General features: G+C 40.3%; 1 protein-coding gene across 1 annotated transcript in view; it reads right to left on the bottom strand.

Annotated features, from left to right (window-relative positions):
• Window positions 1–21,251, bottom strand: part of ADAMTS12 (ADAM metallopeptidase with thrombospondin type 1 motif 12) — a 172,316-nt gene that overhangs the window by 79,282 nt on the left and 71,783 nt on the right. The window contains exon 4 of the mRNA XM_074812055.1: window positions 744–940. Coding sequence (XP_074668156.1) covers window positions 744–940 — 197 coding nt within the window. The remainder of the gene's footprint in view (window positions 1–743; window positions 941–21,251) is intronic.

The raw sequence follows: 21,251 nt of genomic DNA on the forward strand, positions 1-21,251 counted from the left end.
ACACATACCATGATAACGACACAGAAGACATCTTCAGTAGACTTTCCAAGGTCGATATCAACTATGATACAGACAATAACACAAGACATCTCTGTAGGCAGTCTCATGAAACGCTACTGCTTTTCCCAGGTGAACGTGTATTTTCAAACTTGCCACAGAGGAAAACATTGAAAGTTAAATTTTTTTTTTTTTTTTCAACATGGACTTTGTATTATACACAGGACACTTACCTGGAAGAACAGTTGTACTAGTTTTAACCGGGACAGAGTTAACTTTCTTCACAATAGCTCATACGGTATTGTTTGGATCTGTGACCAAAACAGTAACACACTGGTATTTTAGCTCTTGCTAAGCTACTACTGTTTCCAGTGGGCTCCTGTGTTCCTTTCCTATCCACAGACATGGGAAAGAATCCATATGCTTAAAACTGTAGCATTTCTCTCTGCTGCTGTAGCTACCAATCTGAAATCACCATGAGCAACAGGTTCCGGACGAGACAGGGAATTTCAGTGGAAAAATTAGTGCTAGCTTTTATAGCTATGAAACTTCTCTCACTTAAAATCCAGAGAAAAATTACACTTATGCAAAATATAAGGTAAAAATGCTTTTAAAGTACAAAGTTCCAATGAATATAGATGAATATTACATTTCTTTCAGTGAGCAATGTTTCCAGGTGATCATTAACATAATCAAGTTAAATTTGTTTCATTTATCTATTTAAAAAAAGGAAATATTGTACATACCATATTCATTATAGTGAGGATATATGATTCCACATGGTCACTTCCATGATATTCAACCATCTTACTGTCTGCAACCACAAGCGTCTCCACCCATCGCTCCTTGCTGACAGAGCGGCGAGAAACTTTTCTGACAGCCATATGGTTTTGTTCCCATCTCTCCCTCCAATGCTGCTGCTGTTTGAAAAAGCTGAGGGTATCTGAAAGAGTAAGGAAAATATTTTCAAGCTTGATTTGAAGTGTATGGCTGTAACACTTGCAGACAGAATGACAGCATTACAGAATCACTGGATGATATAGGTTGGAAAGAACTTCTGGCTGTCACCTACCTGACCCACAGCAGGGCAGGGCCAACTCCAAAGTGACATCAGCCTGCTAAGGGCCCTGTCCAGTAAAGTTCAATACCCCTCCTAGATGGATTAAAGATGCATCCAAAAGTTACCCCTACTCAAAAGCCCGTGATTAAGGTGCAAGACAGAGCCCAGCTGAAAAAACTAAATTGGGGATGCCGTTTTCAAGGAATTTCTCTTCTGTAGTTTGGCTCTAAACTCTCTAATGACACCAGCTGATAGTTTAAGATAAAGGATACACTTTCTCTACAGGAAGCTCTTACTCCCAGCAGGATGGCCCAGTGCTGAGCACATCCATGAATGGTTTGTTCTGTGCCTGGAAAATATCCCCAAAGAGGGGACACTTCACCAGTAGGTGTCATCTAAATACCAGCCACGCAGATGGCTGTGGGCTCCTCCAATGCTGTCAGTAATGACTGACCGGAGAGACACTTAATGTTTCCACTCTAATTTTGGGATCTGTGCATCTAAAGCCTTCTGGGAGGAGGTCTTTGCTCTGCAGAGTTACTAGCAACCTTTCACTGCACTCAGTGAGGCCAATTACTCTCCACTCATTCTAGCTGTGAATGCCAGCTGACTGTGTCACCAGGGTAATATCAGGGATGTAAATACCCCTAAGCCCAAAAATGAAGTGAGAGATGCCAGTTTGACAGTAAGTGGTGGCATTTTTCCAACTCAGAAGACAGAGAAACACTTCTACAGTGGTGGGATTCCCAGAGTCCTAGGAAGTATCAGGAGCGCTTGTTGCTGTTACAGATACTGCAGTAGTCCTTTGGCATCTCACATATGGAAGAGGATGTTCTTATTCCAGACTGGGCACATCTGCAAGCCAGAAAGACAGCTCCTGCTTCAAAATGTTTACAGGCTGTCCAGCATTACCCCTACTACTGTGTGGCAGGGCACAGCCATCCAGATTACCTCTACTTCCCAGCACTACTGAGTGTTGAGGTACAGTAACCCAGACAGTTACTGTTCCTTTGAAGAATGGATGACCTGGCAGCTAGGTCCCAAATCCTGTGTTCATACCAGCACATCTTATTATGCCTCTGTCATGAATGTGCTGTTTGCCCTTTAGAAGACTTAAGTGCAGCTAGAATGTATCATGGCATCTTGTGCGTCTACAAAATGTGGCACCATTTGACTATTAATGATGTGTATAATACATCTCTCTTGCTTGGCAAGACAAACAGCATAAAAAATAACTGAATGTAAAAGAAGTTTGACTAAATGTAAATACATTCCAATAAACATGTAAGCTTATAATTTTTTACTATCCACACACTGTCACAATATAAAGCCCAAGAATATTGATTTCTTTTGTGATTACCAACCCAAATCACTTGTCAGTGTCATTCTGTGCACCCACACAAAGAGACTCTGTCCTGTAGATATGTCAGCTAGTAAAAAGTCAATAAGGAAAGTTGCCTCATGTCTACATGGAAGAATATAATCAGTGAGTAAAGACAAAGAAAATTAAGTGGGTTGCTTATTTGATTTTGTTTGTTTAGGGTTTGGAGGATTTTGTTTTAAGAGAAGGGAAATGGACTATCACTGCTATATCCTCTACACTAACCACACTAACCCAGGCTGCAGCATCAGTCCTGCTGTCTTCCTCAGTCTTTGTTCAGTTACTACAAGTCACCCCTATGAGAGTCTATTTATGAGCTGCATCCATTAGCGTCTCATACATTTGCATGGTTTTCAGCATTCTTTTTTCGCAGTTCTCAGTTATCTACATTTTTAAGGGGTTTGAGCTGAGAAGAACCTTCCCCACAGCTATCTGACAAAAAATTCTGTTCAGACTGCTGATTAAGTGATTTGTTTATGGCCAAATAAAACATCACACCAGCTGTCAGGCTTTGTATTCACATCTAACAAGTTTTGTTTATTGTCTGGACAGGTGATAGCACTGGAGGTAAAAATGTTTAAAGCCATACAGACTGCAACAGTGAACAACCGTCAGGAAAAAGTTTGGAGTCCTGGCTTAGTATGAGGCTATGTACCGGAGGAAAATCTCAGAAGAGATTAAGGTTGTGAAAATTAATGTCAGGTAGCAAGAGGACTCTGCAGACAAAACTACCTCCTCAGTGACCAATCCCCTCCAGTGCAGGGATCTAACCTGGAAGGGTGTCATCTAAGGACTGGATCCCTGCTGTGTTGAGTCTCCTGGCAGCTTTTTTAGTTAGATGAAGCAGAGAGGGAGAACCTTTCGGAGCTCCACTAACACACAGGCAGCTATAAAGTATGGCTCTGTTGCTTTTATGTCTCTCCAAATGATGATTGTCTCTGTTAAGCTTTTCATTCTGAAGTAAAACAATTTCAGCTTGCTTTTACCTTAAATTAGCAAAGTGTTGGAAGTGATTTCAGATTTTCTGAGAAATCCAAGGTACCTTGTTGTACAGGAATGGAAATCTTAACCAGGAGCCCACCAGTTCAGGAATACCCAAGAAGTGATGGATAGTCTGCAGCCTAGTAACAAGCAGCCCTGTCTGAGAAAAGCGTGCCTCCCCATACTCTTCCATCATAACTGCTGAGCACAGCACACTCCACAAGTAGCAGAAGTGAGAAAGGGGGTACCTGAATCCTGAGGGTTTCCATGTATTTCTGAGAAAGAGATAAAACACAGGTGGGTATAATGCTGGAGTACTTAGGAACAGAAATGAAGGTAGTGCTGAAAGTATACCCAGGATAGTCCAGGGCTAAATAAAAAGAAGACTGGTAAGAGATTCAACTAACAAACTGCATGAAATTCAACAGTAATACTCAGAAGTTTCTACCTATTGTGGGAGATAATTTTGCACATGTGAAGGTTTTATTAGAAAACCTGATTCAGCCAAACAAGTCACATACAATGTTCCATAAATCATATATAATATCCAGCCATATCGCTGCATAACCAGGAGAAATAGTGTAGATGATAACATTTTGTCAACCTCTAGTTACAAATGGCTGATGAGTTTCAGCAAAAGGGTTGGATTTTAAAATCAAAATCCAGATCGTGAAAAATAAAAGTGACCCCTGAAACCATCCACAGAAATCCTACTTGACTAATTCAACAACATATAGGACACTTAACTCTCAGGTACAAGTAAAGATTTTAAGTTAACTGTAAGTCTCAACTATATATGAAAAAACAGTATTACACAAACTTCTCCAGTACAGGTCAAAGCTGCATGGCTTCTGTGCAGGTAAGAAAAGTTATATTCTCTCTTTTAGCAAATCAATTTTGTTTTTCATTAGGTAATAACAGAACTACATTGCAATTTGCCAATCCCTATTAAGAAAGAGCTTTCTAATCTTTAAGAAATAAAAATAATAGTTTCACTATTCACTAGTTCTTTGAACAACTCATCCACTCAAAATGTTACTTGATTAGGGTTTTTTCGTTAATTTCTGCTTCCCCCCCCCCCCCCCCCAAACGCTCGTAAAGAACAGATATGACTCACCTCACATAAAGGCAATATGTGAGATTTTCATATCAAAAACTTTTTTTCCACCTTTGTTTCCTTCAGGTGTTGCTCAAGGAAGAGTGCAGCATCCAGTGCAAAACAAGGGGACCTCAAGGTGCTAACTGTACACAGCCACCTTTCAACACCTTTGGAGATAGATACACAGGACTTTGAAGAAGCAAGGTGAAAATGTCTGGAAATTCCCAGAAGATAATGCAGTCTACAGCTGGAGGCTGTCAGACAAAATATAGTAGTACTGATTTATGTCTTCACTGTCGATCCTAACCTCCTTTCTCTGCGCAAGTGCTCTTTCATTTTTACCACTCTATATTATTCACAGTCAAAATGCTACATCTCCAGACATGAGGTATGAAAAATACTAGAGATGCTAGACTAATAAATCCCACACTGTTCAGAACTTGCTACATTATTATTTTTCCTATAACTTTCGCTTTGTCTTGATTCTAAGATGTGCCTTTAGTTTAAGTATTAACAAAACCACTATAGTTTTGGGGTGAGTTCTTCTCTGTTGAACAGAGTCATTGTACAAGGGGAGATGAATAAACATATGAAATCATTAATAACATTAACCTAGCACTAAAAAGTATACATAAGTCCAACCATAGACTAAATAAAGGAAAGGCTGAGGAGTGACTCAGTTAATAAGAATTAAAAGGATAGTAAGGCAGAAGAAATCAACAGAGTTTTCTGAAAAGTGAGTATTATCCAATCAGCTTTGGGCTAGATCTAATACAGGACTTGGGATTTCCCAGGACAGTGCTCTAGACGCTACATGTCTGGATAAAGAAGATGGGACCTTCTCTTTCACTCTTGAAGGAGGAGAGTAACTCTAATAACTGATTTACTGCAAGAACTTACTAATTATTTACAAAACTTAAACACAGTAAGTGAACCCCTTCCCCTATTCTATCTCTGCTAAAATAAATAAGGCAGCTATCTAGAAAAGCTCAGTGAAACCAAATACACTAGAAATTTTGTACACATAGAATCTTCTTATACATACAATCGTGGTTACAAATATCCATTAACAAAACTAAGCCTGGATGCTGACAATGTGAGAGTAAGGGCTCACATGCTATATGGAAAAACTGTTGTAAAACAAGGAAGAAAGGATGTAAATTTAAAACAGAACAGGTAACCAAACCAGCTCTTTTTATAAGCATTTGTAAAACAGGCTAAGCTAAATCACACAAATGCTTTCCGAGTGTGAAGCAGTGTTCACACAGGAAACTATTACAGCTATTAATCACATACTTACCCACGTTAACAACCCTCAAGTCCCAACAAAAACAACCACAGAGAAAGAAAGCTTACAACTTTGCAAGCTTTGTTTAACATTCCTACTGTCAAAAACATGAAGTATCACACAGTGGAGTAACACCACTCTAAGGCAGAATGAAGCTAAAATTGGACCTGTGTTGACTGATGCACTTAATCAGATACTGCTGCTGAGTGTGTCTGTCGCTCATTACAATTTACACTGGAAAGATGGAATGATACATGTTCGGGGCCACCAACATCAGGAGGTATGCAGAGAACAGCGTCTTGGGAAACAGCTACACCTCAAGCTGTCTACATTTTGCAAGCACAATTTTTGTTCTATCTGAATGTTCTTATTTTTTTTTCCTAGGGATTAAACCCAAGTCAATAAGGGACAAAAAAAATTATAGCTGCATAAAATGCTGTTCTAGAAGTACATTACTCAATGTCATTTGAACTCTCCATGTTCATTCACTTGGTAACTTCAGCAGTCGTTTCCTCTTATTTTGGTGAAACGATTTGATGGATTAGAAGAACAAAATGACTTTTCTATGAATTAATCTAGCACTTTATAAAATGGCACCTGATAACAATTTAATTTGCAGCACAATTCTATTTTCATTTGATGAAAAACAAGTATCTTCTGAAACAGAATACATCTCACTGTAAAACAAATTTGCAGATAAAAAATTCCCAATAAATTATATTTATGTCTTAATGTCTCTCACTAAATAATTTTAGAACTGTTGACCTAGGAATGATGGAGAAATGCAGTTTTGCAGACCCATTATCATGCAAATGAGAATTTAAACATATGGGCTTTATTGATAATTTTTCTTCTTTTAACATATCTATATCGAAATTCGCTTGCACAAAATGAATGTAAATAACTTTAAATGACATCCTGAAGTAGCTGTCTGGGCATTGTCAGCGTTGATCTGCTTTCCAGCAAGGTTAACCAAATAGTATCTGGAAACACTTGAATCAGACTCCAAGAATTTCTATGAATGTTCCATAAAATTCATTCACATAATAAGAAAAAACAAATTGGTTATATGCTGGTGATCAGAGGTCACTAACCTGCTTAAGTCAGGAATAATGCTAAAAGGCTACAAGGATCTTACTCACTGCAAGAAAGATAATGAGGTGCTGGAGTGTGTCCAAAGGAGAGCAACGAAGCTGGTGAAGGCTCTAGAGCACAAGTCTTATGAGGAGCAGCTGCGGGAACTGGGGTTGTTTAGTCTGGAGAAATGAAGGCTCAGGGGAGACTGTACTGATCTCTACAATTACCTGAGAGGAGGTTGTAGAAATGTGGGTGTCAATCTCTTCTCCCAGGTAACAAGCGACAGGACAAGAGGAAATGGCCTCAAGTTGTGCCAGGGGAGGTTTAGACTGGATATTGGGAAAAATTTCTTCACTGAAAGGGTTGTCAAACATTGGAACAGGTTGCCCAGGGAAGTGGTCGAGTCACCATCCCTGGAGGTATTTAAAAGGCGTGTAGATGCGGTGCTTAGGGACATAGTTTAGTGGTGGCCCTGGCAGTTTTAGGTTATTGGTTGGACTTGATGACATTAAGGGTCTTCTACAACCTAAATGATTCTATGATTCTATTCCCTAAGCTTGCATGCTGCAGGTAAGTTTGTGCAGGTACTACAGAATTCAGCAGTGAAAGAAAGTGTTGAAACTCCAGGATACATGTTTTGTGGAGCTTCTTGGACATACAGACGGGAAGACAGTTATGAACAAGCAGGATCTAGAAATTCGCAGCACAGGTCTCTGGAGTGCCCATTAGTTCTTTAAAGTTACCTAAGTGATTTCCACAACAGGCTGCCCTAATGCCAGTCTCCAAGAGGTGGTGAGAATGTAGGAATGGTGGACAGAGAGTATCAGTGCAAGGAAGGATGCCAGAAAAAAGCAAAATTATGATGGAAGAGGCAAAGGACAGGTAAGGACTACCTGTAATTCCAAGGATTTGGGTATGTGTGTGATTCAGATGGAAGGTTTGCTCTTTGCATGTGGCTGGGACAAGAGAGCAATGTGGTTTTCAAGCTGTGCAGATTGCAACCAGCCACTACAACGACTCAAGAGGCAGCTGAAAGAGGCCTCCATCTCCTGGCTTTAATAAGCCTGTGTACCCAGCAGCAGTCTGGGTGCTGTATCACAGGGACCAGGGACAGCCATACCTCTTGGGCAAAAGCATTAGGCAGCTTATGTACACACACGTATATTTAAATTCACAGTACTAACTAAATCTAAAACTTGTAAAAATTAGCAGTCCTCTCTTCAAGAAAGAATGACTAAGAATAATCACGTTTGATTCAGGGATTATAAGTAAACTGGTGCATTTCCCTGTGCAAACATTTTACTTCAGAAATGTTGCACAGCTCCTCTTTTACCAGATACTGAATTCTGCATGGTACAGATAACTAGCGAAGTCCTAAAATGAAGAAACATTTTGTTCTGTTCCCCAACAGAACCACAAGCTGAAGTGCAGCAAAGGAGGAAGGTATGTCAGCATAACACTCTCCTCCAGTCCATAACATGTGCTTCCTTCCACACTGGTCCATCCTCCAGCCAGGGTGTAAGTCTCCTGTGGTTTCACCAGGAATAAACAGCTGCAGAGCAGAAGGGGAGGGTTTGGGATTCCCCTCGATGGAAAACAAGAGGCCTCTCTTCCCACTTGAAGTCTGGCTCAGCTCACTGCACCTCCCCGGAGAGGACAGACCGCTTCTCCATACACCCAAGATACTCATATTGGCTTTTTCAGCTTTGCAACAACTGTGGAAGGACTCCCTCCACACAAACACCCTCATAAAATCCTCCCTGTACTATCACCATCACCACACAACCAATACACCCAACATTATTTTGCCTGTTTATGCTCCTCCATGCAGAATCAGAAATGTCAGGTGGATTTAAAAGCCTCCTCTAGGTCTCCAAGAGCTGACCTGTGCACTGCAGGAACTCCTCTCTAGCTCATAATTTCCTGTCAGTAAATACAGCCAAACCAGTCACTTATGTCCCTCTCTGCTTGCAAATGATCAGTACAGAACCAGCTGGGACCAGCTGCTCCTGCCTCCTCTCCTGAAGGGACAGGAAGTCTGAGGCGAACACACACAGGCAGCACAGAGCAGCCACGAGATGCCACCACTCTAGTGTTTACCCAGTCTGTTGGGTGGTCCCAAAACAGAATGCAGCCTCTCTGTGGGCTGTGACCCTGCTCCAGCTCCTAGCTTCACCCTCAGAAAGAAACTTTCAAGTTAACAAAAACTGAATCTCAGCAGTTTGGTTTGTAAATGTCTGTGAAAAGTATGGCTGATGAAGAAAAGCTATTTCACGTCACCCACCTCTGTCCTCCTGCTTGGACTGATCTCTTTGCATTCTTCTGCACCTCTTGCCCTAACTGCACCTCTTCTCTTCCTGAAACACAAACCAGCTCCCCTTGATGAATACACTGCAAGGTTCCAGCTCAGCTGTGACTCCCATGAGCAAGTCCAGGGATCCTGAGCCCTTCATGCCATTTTAGGGCCAACTCTCTCGCTCTCAGATGTCAGGACACTCTGCTCCACCACCTCCACTTTGCTTGGACTTGTTCTGGGTCAAAGACAGCTCAGAAAGTACTGCTCAGCTCATCCCCCAGGAAGCTCCAGATACCTCTGAGTCAAAACCAGCAAGCAGACAGTTGTGCCTGTCAGACGTTCTTCAACCTTGTGAATTAACTATTCATATTCTCCTGGCTAAAATGTTGAATCATGGAGAGATTTTTCAGTGGAGGGGAGCATTAACTGCTTTGCAAGTGGCAGATTTTGTCAGCTGTATTTGTGACATGAACGGTACAAAATACAGGAATTCAGTATATGACTCCACGTCAAAAGCTTGAGCTGAAATCTGCCACAACCTAGGTGCACTGTGGAATGAATCACATCAATTACATACTGGGACAGGGCCCACTTATCTATACATGGGCTGGCTGAGGACAGAACAGACTCCAAAAACATTTAGGGACTGAAACAGGTCCTCTATACTGTGTCAAAACTACTTAGGTCACCAACAGGTATGAGCTCTTTATCTTTCCAGACTGTCCCAAGCCCACAGCATGTATCCTTGCCTCCAGACACTCTACTGGGTACCATGAAGGAACAACTACATATATTGAGTCTCTACAGAAAACCTAACAGCTACTGAGTAACTGCTCTGGGACAGCCTCTTGCAGTTAAACAAGAGTTTCATGTTCTCTGTATAAAGTTTTCTGTCATGGGAAGGGCTCAAAGTCTAAATAGGCTCAGTAAAGAAACAGAAACTTAACAATATTCGTAATAATTGACTCTCTTCAGCTTCCAAAACACACTGTATGTAAAAAACACTGAGCAAATTTGCCCTTCATTATCTCCATTGACTTCTGGAAGTCAATGGCAGTTCTTTCCATCTCAGCTATTATTACTAGAAACAGTAACTTTGCAGTTTTTTGCACTTGGGCAGTATTACCAGTACACTGGGCCTATACCTTATAGACATATATAGACACTGTTTTTATACATAGAGATTATTTTTTATAGTACTGTCCTGGTTTAGCTAGGATAGGGTTAAGTTTCCCCAGCAGTGGGGGGAAGCTCTAGCCGGGTTATTCATATACCATGCTGACGTCATGTCCTGGTGCCAAAGCGCGGCAGCGCAGGACAGTCAGTTAACACGTGTGTTATGCCATCGCTCTGTTCTCACTGCTGTATTGGTAGATATCTTGCTCTGTTCATTGTTACCACTGTTACTGTTATTGCTGTTGTTTGTTATGTTGCTGTTGCACTGTTGTATTAAACCTCTCCTTATCTCAGCCCCGGGGCTTTGTATTTCACTCCCTTTGTGGGGGAGGGGCAGCGGCCGCGTGGTCTCAGACCCCGGCAGGGGCTAAACCACCACAAGTACCTTAAAAGACATTACATTTCACCTCTTTATAATTCTAGTATTTGATTCATTCACTCCCTGGTAAAAAGAGAAAAAAAACTGATAGTATTTGTGTGGTAACGGATTGGGAAAAAGGTGCCAAGAGGTTAAACTTAGCAGTGGCATCCAGTATAGCTCGTATTTGTTATTTAACTAGTCTTAACTATTAAAGTTGACCCGCTCAAGTTACAGACTGACTGAAATATTCTGTAGCAGTGTTTCCTGACCACTGATGATCCATGAAGCATCTATGAGACAGTTCAAAAAAATTAACTTTTCTACACATATGAGCAAGCCAACAAAAGAAGAGCCACAAGTGATCACTGAAAGTTTAGCCAATTTTTACCTGGACATAAATGAAAACTGTACAAAATACTAATTTTTTTCTCACCCAAATCCAAACCTGCAACTAAAAAAGGGCTCAGAAACACTATTCTGTAACAGCAGTTAGTAGCAACCAGCATTCTTAACTTGCTATGAGTTAGCATGGAGAATATTCATCAAAATATTATTACAGCATTAATTTCTGACATTACTACAACGTTTAACTGGTTGCCTCTATGGCTGTACAACCAAGTGATTGAGAAAGTGCTGTTCTGACACATCAATATGTCCAGAACTGCAAGAAAATTTTCAGTCTGCTACTTTTGTCACCAAAAACATAGATTCAAGTCAACTGAAACTATCCCCAAATTAATGCTGATACTTTTAAATTAATTGTCAAAGGTACACTGTAAAAGTCAAATGTTTCACTTCAATGCTTTCAAAGTGAGACTTTTTTTAAAATTATGCAACCATTTTCAGCCTGAATACAGTTCTGTTTACTTAAAACAGGCTGAAGAATGTGAAAGTTAAAAATGTTTCATTTCACACTAGAAATTAAAAATGCTGTATTTGCGCCTGAGTAAAATGGTTTTAAACCTGAAATAACTTCTGTTTTTCCTTTTGTTTTTCATCACAACAAAATCATGTTTCAGAGCACAACCTAACATGGGTGTAATTTTTCTCTTACACTCAAACCCCACTTATTTTCCAGCTTGACCAGTGAACCACAACTTTTTGTTCAAAAGCAATACTCTGGTCATACCTCAGCAGCCGCAAGCAGAAATCACTTCTGAAAACTTACTTCCATATTTCCCTATGGGGAAGCAATCCTCATACACTTCTATTTGACTTTTCTATTTTGGAATGATGAGAAACTCTTATCCCTGCTTGACCTTTAGCTATAAAACACTGACTGACGCCTTTGGCTTTCTGTAGCGTCCTTGCATTTCTAAGACATACTTGTCAGCACAGCTCAGCAGCCTCACTGTCCCAAGGGAGATGCTCTGCCAGGGCACAGAGCATCCACCACCTTGGTTCCTCTCCAGTTGATGTGCTCTTTGTGTACAATGGATATATAATGCCATTCCTGAAGCTTGATGGAGCAAAATGGCACTCCATCCTCTCAAGTCCTCTTCTTCTCACCAAAAAAATACCATAAGGACTTGCCCCATCAGGCTTTGCATACTCCAGCAAGTTAAATATAGTCAGGGAACAAATACACCCAGGCACTGGAACATGTTTGGCTACTTTATCAGAGTGGACAGTTCCCAGCATAGCCTCAGTGAGGGTCAACAAGCATGCTCTCAAATCAATTCCTGAGCATGGCACAGCAGTGGACACAGGCCAGGAATCCCTCTCAGTAGTCAGGATCAGGCCACTCTGTTCAAGAGGCTGAGAAAATGTAATATATGCACACAGATGGTTCTGTGCTACTTTGCGGCAATGCCAAAGAATACTGGAGTAATTCACTTATTAGCACAAACATGGTGTCATTGTGTAGGAATAGCGGTTGCCATGAATATCTACAGTGTTACACTACAAGAGTAAACGCCAGCTCAGCATTCACCTTACAGATAAAAAGTAATACTATAAAACTGAACATATAGTGGACAGAATACCACTGGCATCTTTTAAACAAAATTTTTCAAGCAAAGTTATTAAAGAGGATGTCTATTTATGTTCATCATTGTGGCTATTCTATACGTTTACAATGTCACGTTTTTGCTACACATTCTGGCACTGGATTAGTACTTTCAGGGTATTTTTATCACTCAGTTACTCAAATATGTTCACATTTGTAAGAAATAATAGTTTCTAGTTCAGCTTTTAAAATGTACAGCTTAAACTGTGACATGTTGCAAATAAACTCTTTCAAGACATCAACAGAAAGGTTACTGAATACCCATACACATGGGAACTTAGTTGAAACCACCCCAACTGGCATCCTCTTATTCTTTGTCACTATCACAATAAAAACCTTGGTTAGATTTCAAGAAGATAGATTTACCTACTTTAACTTTTCCATATGTGAAAATAAGTCAAGAAATCAGCTAAAAATGTCTTTTTCAAGACTGGATTTGAGAGAGTTCTCCAGCTGTAACATGACAGTTGAATTATAAAGCACTAGACAGAAACAGATGATTTCTTGTCTAAATATAAAACAGGTAAAATTAAAAAATAAATAAATAAATGGTTCTAGACAGATCTTTGTCTCAGTATTTGAAGAACTGACTGGTTAAGAAATAATTTGACTCCAGGTCCTAATTATCTAAGTAAAAATGTTTGTGGATGCATTTACTTATAAAAATTAATGAAGCATCCATTAAAATATACACAGGATTATTTCACTGAGCACTGACAACAAGAATTTCCTGGTCTTATAGCCAATAGTTGAAAAACTGTCTCTTAGCTCCCTTGAAATTCTGATTTATAATAGAAAAGGACAGGAGAATACTAAAAAAATAATCTAGATTACACTTTCCTTTTTTTCTACATCTTATCTTAGGTCTATTAACGTAGAAGACAGAATCCCATCTTTTCCAAAACTGACCAGACGGTATCCTCCTGCTGTACGCAGTAGCCACATCAAAGAAAACATCACACAATTTTTTAGCAAAACACACAGAAGAAGAAGGAGGTGGAAGAAAAATACTCTAAAACCAAATATAAAGTATTTGGAGTACCCCTTGTAACTTTTAAACAAAAGTTTTTCAATCATCCAAGGAGCTGAAGGTCCATTAGTGTTCCTTATATGAACTGCCAGGCTTTGTTTTAGCACTGCGTTTCAACATTTTATTTAGCTTATGGATATAAACATTCCTTTTCACCGTTTTTTTCCCCATAATAGTTTCTCAGAGTTAATAGGTAGTGTGCACTAACAGGACTGGAAAGGGGTTTTAAAGCTAAAAAGTAAAATGGTAATCAGTGCTTTACAAATACTCCAAAACCCTACTGGCTATTAGTAAAGCAAAGGCGAAACCCCAATTTGGTATTTGTATTAGCTATTTTATGTGCTATTGCCATTTACAGGAATTCTTCAATGCTGTCATTCTACAAACTGTACCTACTCAGCTAAAGGTAGGTTTACACAGGACAAACCAGAAATTATTGCAGCATACTGGACATGGCACAGCAGACAGGCTGAGACACCACAGAATTGAAGTCAAGGTGCCAGACCCACCCAAAAATAGTGAAAGATGAGTCTATGCTAAAAGCCCCATATTGGCACAGCCAGCTTAGCAGCGCTCACAGTGCCCTCCACCCACAGCAGCTTTTGCAGCCCAATGAGCCACTTCTACACCCAAGATGCACAGCTCTACCCTCTGTTTTCTGGAGCCAAGCAGTGATATAGTAACTAACTGTAAGCTCAGGAAGTTTTCCAGATCTAGAAGGAACAAGTGCCTCTGCGCCTTCCCCTGCAAGGGCATATAAACCATACTGTGCTGGATCACGTAGTGTGATTAGAGAGCAAATAAAGCTGACCTGTGCTTCCAAAATGAAGTGTAATCCAACACACCTTAGCTGACAGTTCTGCTTCACACCTTCCAGGCTACCACTGTGCCTGTCCCGCTCTCATCTCGGGATCTCCAGATCTCTCGGAAATATGGCAGTACCAAACCAGTTTCCATAGCAAAACCCTAGCCTACAAGAAAATCCAGAAGCATCTCTAACCGTTTCACCTGCTACCATTGAGTTCTCCTACATAAAAGCCTAGAAATGACAAATCAGTCTGAAGACACCAGTAGATAGTAATATTCAGAAAACATTTATCTGAACTAACAGAGCAAACAAACAGGTAATGTCATTGATTTCATAACAGAACTAATCTGCTATTGTAATGGACTGCACAAGTCCTGTCTTCCTTGCAACATTACATTTACAGCGTTTAAATTTCAACTGCTTTTTTCCCCTCCTTCCTTCCTCTACAATTATGGAGAAAACAGTACTTTTTCCAGCCATGACTCAAAGCTATTATGACTTATTTTCATTATGAAGGGACTCTGAGGAACAGCATGAGCATAAGCCATTATGGGGGAGGAAGAGTGAAAGCTGGATAGAATGGCTGGATCCTTTGCTGATCAGCCATTCTTAAAAACACCCAAAACAAACAGATACTTCCCTAAAATACTATATGCGATGAAATTTGAAAGCGAGATGGGGTAGTGGACAGTGCTAGGTGATGGGTGTCAAGTCAGTGAAATTTTGTGCCTCATTTACCCCACCTCCCAATCTTCATTCACCTGTCTGAACACCTTTATGCCAGAGGCATGCCACGGACATGAAGGCCAAGTTCTCATGAATGTACCATCCATCAGCAAGTGAACATTCCTTGCAGAGCAGTTTGTTATGCATGGAAAATAGCCATTACAGTTCACCCATAATTCCAGAAACTTGAATTGTTTAAAAAAAAAATCTCAGTTTTAAATGTTCAAAAGACAGTTTAAGAAATATAAATTACCCCAACTAAATTAATGTATAATGTCTGGGTTGTTAAAGACAAATGGCTACTCACAGAATAGGTCTTTGAAGTGGTAGCTAAACTATGCCTTATAATTAGTTTGGTTTAAATTCTGATTACTAAGGGAAAGAAAAGAAAGACAGTCTAGAATTAATCTTGAAACAAAATGCTATTCTTTCATTTGATATGATTTCTTTTTGTTTGATATGATATCTTGAAGAAATGCTGCAATGTGTTATAACCTTATCTCTGGGCTTATACAGCAGAGCTTATTTGGCCTTTGTCTGGACCAGCTGTTGTTTTTTCCATTCCATTTCTCCACTGTATTTAAAATATACCAATCCCACTAGTATGCTCAAAGGAAAAAACACATGCTTGCACTTTGAGGGGCCTCCTTGTCCTTGGCTGCGGCCAAATATCTCGTATTTCAGATGACGTTAGTAAGCAATACAGCCTTCAAAGCCTCAGCCCCAACCCTGCTGTGCTTCCACAGCAAATATCAGCAGTGCAAGAGCAGCTCTTACAGGTGAGGACTACCCCTGAGCCTGGACCCAAAAAGGGTATGGTCAGTCTGAGAGTTCATAGAATCATGGAACAGTTTGGGTTGGAAAGGACCTTAAAGATCATCTAGTTCCAACCCACCTGCCATGGGCAGGGACACCTTCCACTAGACCAGGTTGCTCAAAGCCCCGTCCAACCTGGCCTTGAACACTGCCAGGGAGGGGGCAGCCACAGCTTCTCTGGGCAACCTGTTCCAGTGTCTCACCACCCTCACAGTAAAGAATTTCTTCCTTACATCTAATTAAATCTACCCTCTTTCGGTTTAAAACCATTGTCCCTCATCCTATCCCTACACTCCCTGACGAAGAGCCCTTCCTCATGTTTCCTGTAGGCCCCCTTTAAGTTACCAAAATGAGTTGCGCTAATAAGACATCTTGAAAATCTCAGACACATACTGCTTTTCATGTTTTGTATTCTTAGAAGCAGGTCCTGATAACAACATTTTCCCGCTCCATGACATTTTGAAAGATGACCGTGGAGGTTATCCTGCTCCAACTCAGGACACAAGTTTTCATTTTGCCCGATTAAGCCCCTGAAGAGGCACCCATGCACAGACAATAGCCACTGAAACAGCAGAGCAGGGACAGCCCATCACCCAGCTACTCTGTCCTGCAAATGGGAAGAGCTGACAAAGACGTCTGTAAACTGCTAGAAGGAGCAAGGGGAGGGACAGCACAAATGACATTGAGATGTCTCAGGGGAGGCAGTCAACAGCACCTTTGTATGTGAGAGGTTAAGGACTCCTGCCATCAGACACACCACATGACCAATCTTGTTAGGTAACACCACCTTGGGGTGACGGGTGCCATTCTCAGCTCTTCATGAGTACCACTGCGAGGCTAAAGGATGTTTCCAGCTTTAGCCAGAGTTTTGAGAGTGACTTTTTCCTTTGAATTTGGTTTCCTAGCAGAGACTTGTTGTCAGGGGCATTATAACCTGTTAGATGTCAGAATCCCATTAATTCACTTCCATTTTTGTCATGCATAGGGTGAAGGTTCACCAGTAACACCAGCTATAATTAACTGGACTCTCTGTTGTTCACTGTCTACAGAAAACTGTCAGAATCCTTCACAGACAGGAGCTACTGGGGCTCCCTCACTAAAATGCCAAGAAGTTTGAAAGTGTTTGCTTATAACTGGGTTTGAGCTTTGAAATTTGCACTCCTGTAGAAAGAGAATCAAGCAAATCCCTGTCAACAGACTCAGCCTGTTATTTTCTGAATGACAATCTCAGTTTTCATTTGCAGAAAGTCCCTAGTTCCTCTTCTCTCCAGGTAGCATTGAAATTATAAAGGTATGTAAATGCATGGGACCAGAGAGAAAAATACAGACAGGTTTGCCTGAAAGAAACATCCAGTTCACACACATCATAAACAGTATGATTAATTATAGCTTAAGGAGAGAAAAATATCCCCAAAATGGATAATGATGGATAAAACCAGGTTACATCCATCAACTGGGGAAGGGGCTGTTCAGTAATCCATTCCCCAGTCTTAAGGTTATCTCTGCTCGGACAACTTTCAGCTGCCTGCCAATGTTATTAGTCCAGGCTTTGCAGGAAAATCCTTTCCTTTACTGCCCTTCTTCCCTGTTACCTCCCTGGCAGATGAAATTTCATCCCTCTCATGCCCTTCCATCTACTCTGAGGAACGCCTAACTGACAGAAGTACCTCACAGTGGGCAATGGATACAACTGGGATTGCTGAAAAGAAAATACCATAAAGCAGAGAGTGGTTTAGTGAATATTTTACCTGGAGAATGTCAGAGAAATAATACAGAAAATGTCAGGAATTATCCCTTGTTAAAATTGCATCACTGAAAGAAGACTTTGATTAAAATCCAAACCTCCACAGAGCTGAGGGGAATCCAGATTGGAAACTGAACTGACAACGGTGCAGAGGGGAAGGAACTTCATTCAGCTTGTTTGAGACCTCAGGCAGGCAAGAAACTTGCTGCTTATTCTAACTTTGGCACAATGGAAGACAGACTGAGGCTGTGTTTTAGTTGTGTTTAAAAAGTATTTAAAATACAAAAAACTATCTCTCTGCAGCTTCAGCTCAAACACTGTTTTGCTGCTGAGCAAAATACTAGACAAGACTTTTCTAAAAATGAATACAAATCAGAGACTGCATGGGATTAGAGCATTTTTTTAAAAAAGAAATTAATAAAGGACATCAAGGCTTTGGACCTTCTACTTTGAACAAACATTAATTTTTGGGCAGTATTTCTTCAGACTGATTAGAATGGTTTAGAAGAGACTTTCTCTAATTTAACAGTCTAATTTATGTGCAGAAAGACTTCATCATTAGTTGTTTTAAGAGGACAGGAATACGTAGTTTTTTCAGCTAAGCCACCTGATTACATGTTGTTTGTTGAAGTAAGTTTAAGTTGAATATTTGCAAGAGAAGAAAAGCATGCAGTGTAAAAAGATCATGGCAAAAACCCAATATTATCTTTTATGCTTTTTCATACGGAAACCTGGACATGCAACAAATGGTTCACAAAGTCTTCACACAAGTGCAGTATTTAAGGGCATCAACTAAAAACTTTTGCTATACCTTTTAACATAGCAATCTTCTGGCCACTTCTTTTTGCATAAAGGTGGCTACCTACTTCTGTTGGACAACTTTTTCTAGAAAAAAAAATGTGTAATTCTATATGATCTTTAAGTGAACAGTGTCCCTCTGGTCTGTTATTTACATATAGTTTTTTTCAGGACAGTTCAGAAACAGTACACAGTAAAGAGGTATGATTTGCAAAGATGCCCTGCAACAGGTAGTCTTTACATAAGCACTGTGAAACTGAGGAACAAACCTCACCCTACTAGAAGTCTTTCACAACAAATCAAATCCAGCTAGCAAGTCCAGCAAGTCACTAAACCTGTGTTGAGGCAGATCTTTGTTTCCAGTGACCAAAAGCAAAAACAGTTCAAAGACCTGTGTCAGAAATGACATCCTGGACTCCAAAAGATGCCTGTTGCAGACTGCTGTCCAGTGAAATTGCGTCTGCTATACTCAATACTGCCAGAAATTCATTATGAGAATGTTCCCCACAAGACCCATCACTGCAGTTGAGAACTTCTAAACTCAGCAGATAATCAGGAGCGCAGAATAGGATTCGTGCACCAGATCTGTGCACATGTTACTGAGTAGTTGTGTGTGCTGTGCAGTAAGTCCAGATATGGCCCCACTTCTCCCTAAAAAGGAGAGCTCTTACAGTTCTCTACAAGATGGCTGAAGTAGCGGTGGCTAGAAAAATAATCTTATAATCTCCTAAATTACACCATTCTCCTTGTTCCCAACTAACCATAAAGCTAAAATCTGTGCTGACGGGTATGTTACGATATCCTTTTAAGTAGATTTCATCCAGAGGAGTCTCTCCAAGTACATACAATGCCTCCAAGCTCAGGCAGATACTGGGACATGAAGAGTGAAGAACACCAGCCCCAAGCAAGGAGTGGACAAACTGCAAGGACACTGCGTTCCATGCAGAAAAACTGTGCTCAGACACCTGTTTAAAGTGGGTCATGTATGATAGGAGGCTGACAGAGGCTCATCAAGGACATGCAGACTTTGGAAAAAACTAATTCTGAACATTGAGCCAGTATCAGCGCATTAGTCCCACAGCACAAGTCCAGCACTTCTCAGAAGAATTAGAAATCTGTGATCTGCCCAGAAATAATAAGGTAATTGTAGTTTCTTTTTAGAAAGTTCACAGAGAGTTCAGTATGACTAAGAAATCTGGCACTAACCACACTGAAGGCAAACAGCTTTGCCAATACTACTCTATTAAGGGGTCAAGTGTTCTGAGCAAATTTCCGAACTCCTGCAACAAAAATGTTTCCTAAACACAGCTTAGTTTTCTGGGTTTTCTATTTCAACTGTGGAAATATGGTTTACAATTGTTCAAGGCTACTGTTATCCTACAAAATACAAAGGGATGACATGTGACATGTAACAGTTTAATTTTAAAGCTTGCTCTTGCTCTCCGAATCAATACTGCAGCAATTTAACATTTACATTACAAAAGCTTTTGTTGACCCAACTGATGGCAACAGTCGAAAAGTGCAATAGCATCACACACAGTTTGATAAGGAAAGCTGTAGGCACAGAGCAAGAGCAGAATATATTTCTCTACAACAGTACATGGTTAGAAATGCTGAACTAAATTCAGTCTGGATCCAGAGTGAGCCTCCTCAATCTGATGAGTGGTTAAGCAAACTGTTTCAGTCAAGACATGGAAGAGATCACAGTCTACCCTTTAAACTACAGGAAAGCAAGTGCAGTAAGCAAGCATGGTGGAGCAAACACTATTTCTTTCCAGTGGCACAAGGACTGAACAGAAAGACTCCACTGAAACACAGTGAAGCAGGTTTTTCCCTCCTTATAGTTTTGACTCATATTATTTGGAAAATGGCTTGCAACAGAACTTTAAAAATTATTGAGTGAGGAAGCATATCACATTTCTGATACCTTTTGGTACCATCATCACATTATAACAACAGTCTCCTGTTTCCACATTTTTCTCCCTTACCTCCTGCACAATATAGGTACTTATGGAAAGCACCTTGTTTCAGTTAGTAGGAGCTAGGGAAATACTGAAGGTTAAATTCCAGTGGGAAAAAGAAGATGAGAAAACAATCAGGGATTGAGAAAGCAGGTGACAGTACTCTGCCAGCACTGAGCTTTCTCTGGCCCCTGTACGGCACAGACTTTGGATCCACTTGGAAAAAGTTTTGACTCTGCACTCATTCTGGAGAGTAAGAATTGCACAAAATACAGTATTTTATTCCTTTCTCCTCTACCAATATTTCTACTGCCTGAAACTATAATCTAGGCAGCTCCCAAGGCCAATTCATCCCAAAAGTCAAAGACAACATCTTAGGATAGGATGAATAAGCCTTTGACAATGACTGTTCTATTCCACTAACTATAAAAGGAGACAGCTTGTAACACAACTAGCTAAAGCTCAAGTATTTAACTGCTAGGCTACTCAAGTTAAGAGACAAGAACCTTATCCTGTGTCCTTAAAATCTGAAGTTCAACTAGTAGTAAACTTATCTATTAAACATCTGTATGTTAATGAAACCCAGAATCCTTTTTCATTGCTTAGCCGGGCTACACATTTGCGTCTGGCCATTTGTTAGAAGT

This window comes from Strix aluco, chromosome Z (assembly GCF_031877795.1).
Source record: "Strix aluco isolate bStrAlu1 chromosome Z, bStrAlu1.hap1, whole genome shotgun sequence".
Taxonomy (NCBI): Eukaryota; Metazoa; Chordata; class Aves; order Strigiformes; family Strigidae; genus Strix; species Strix aluco.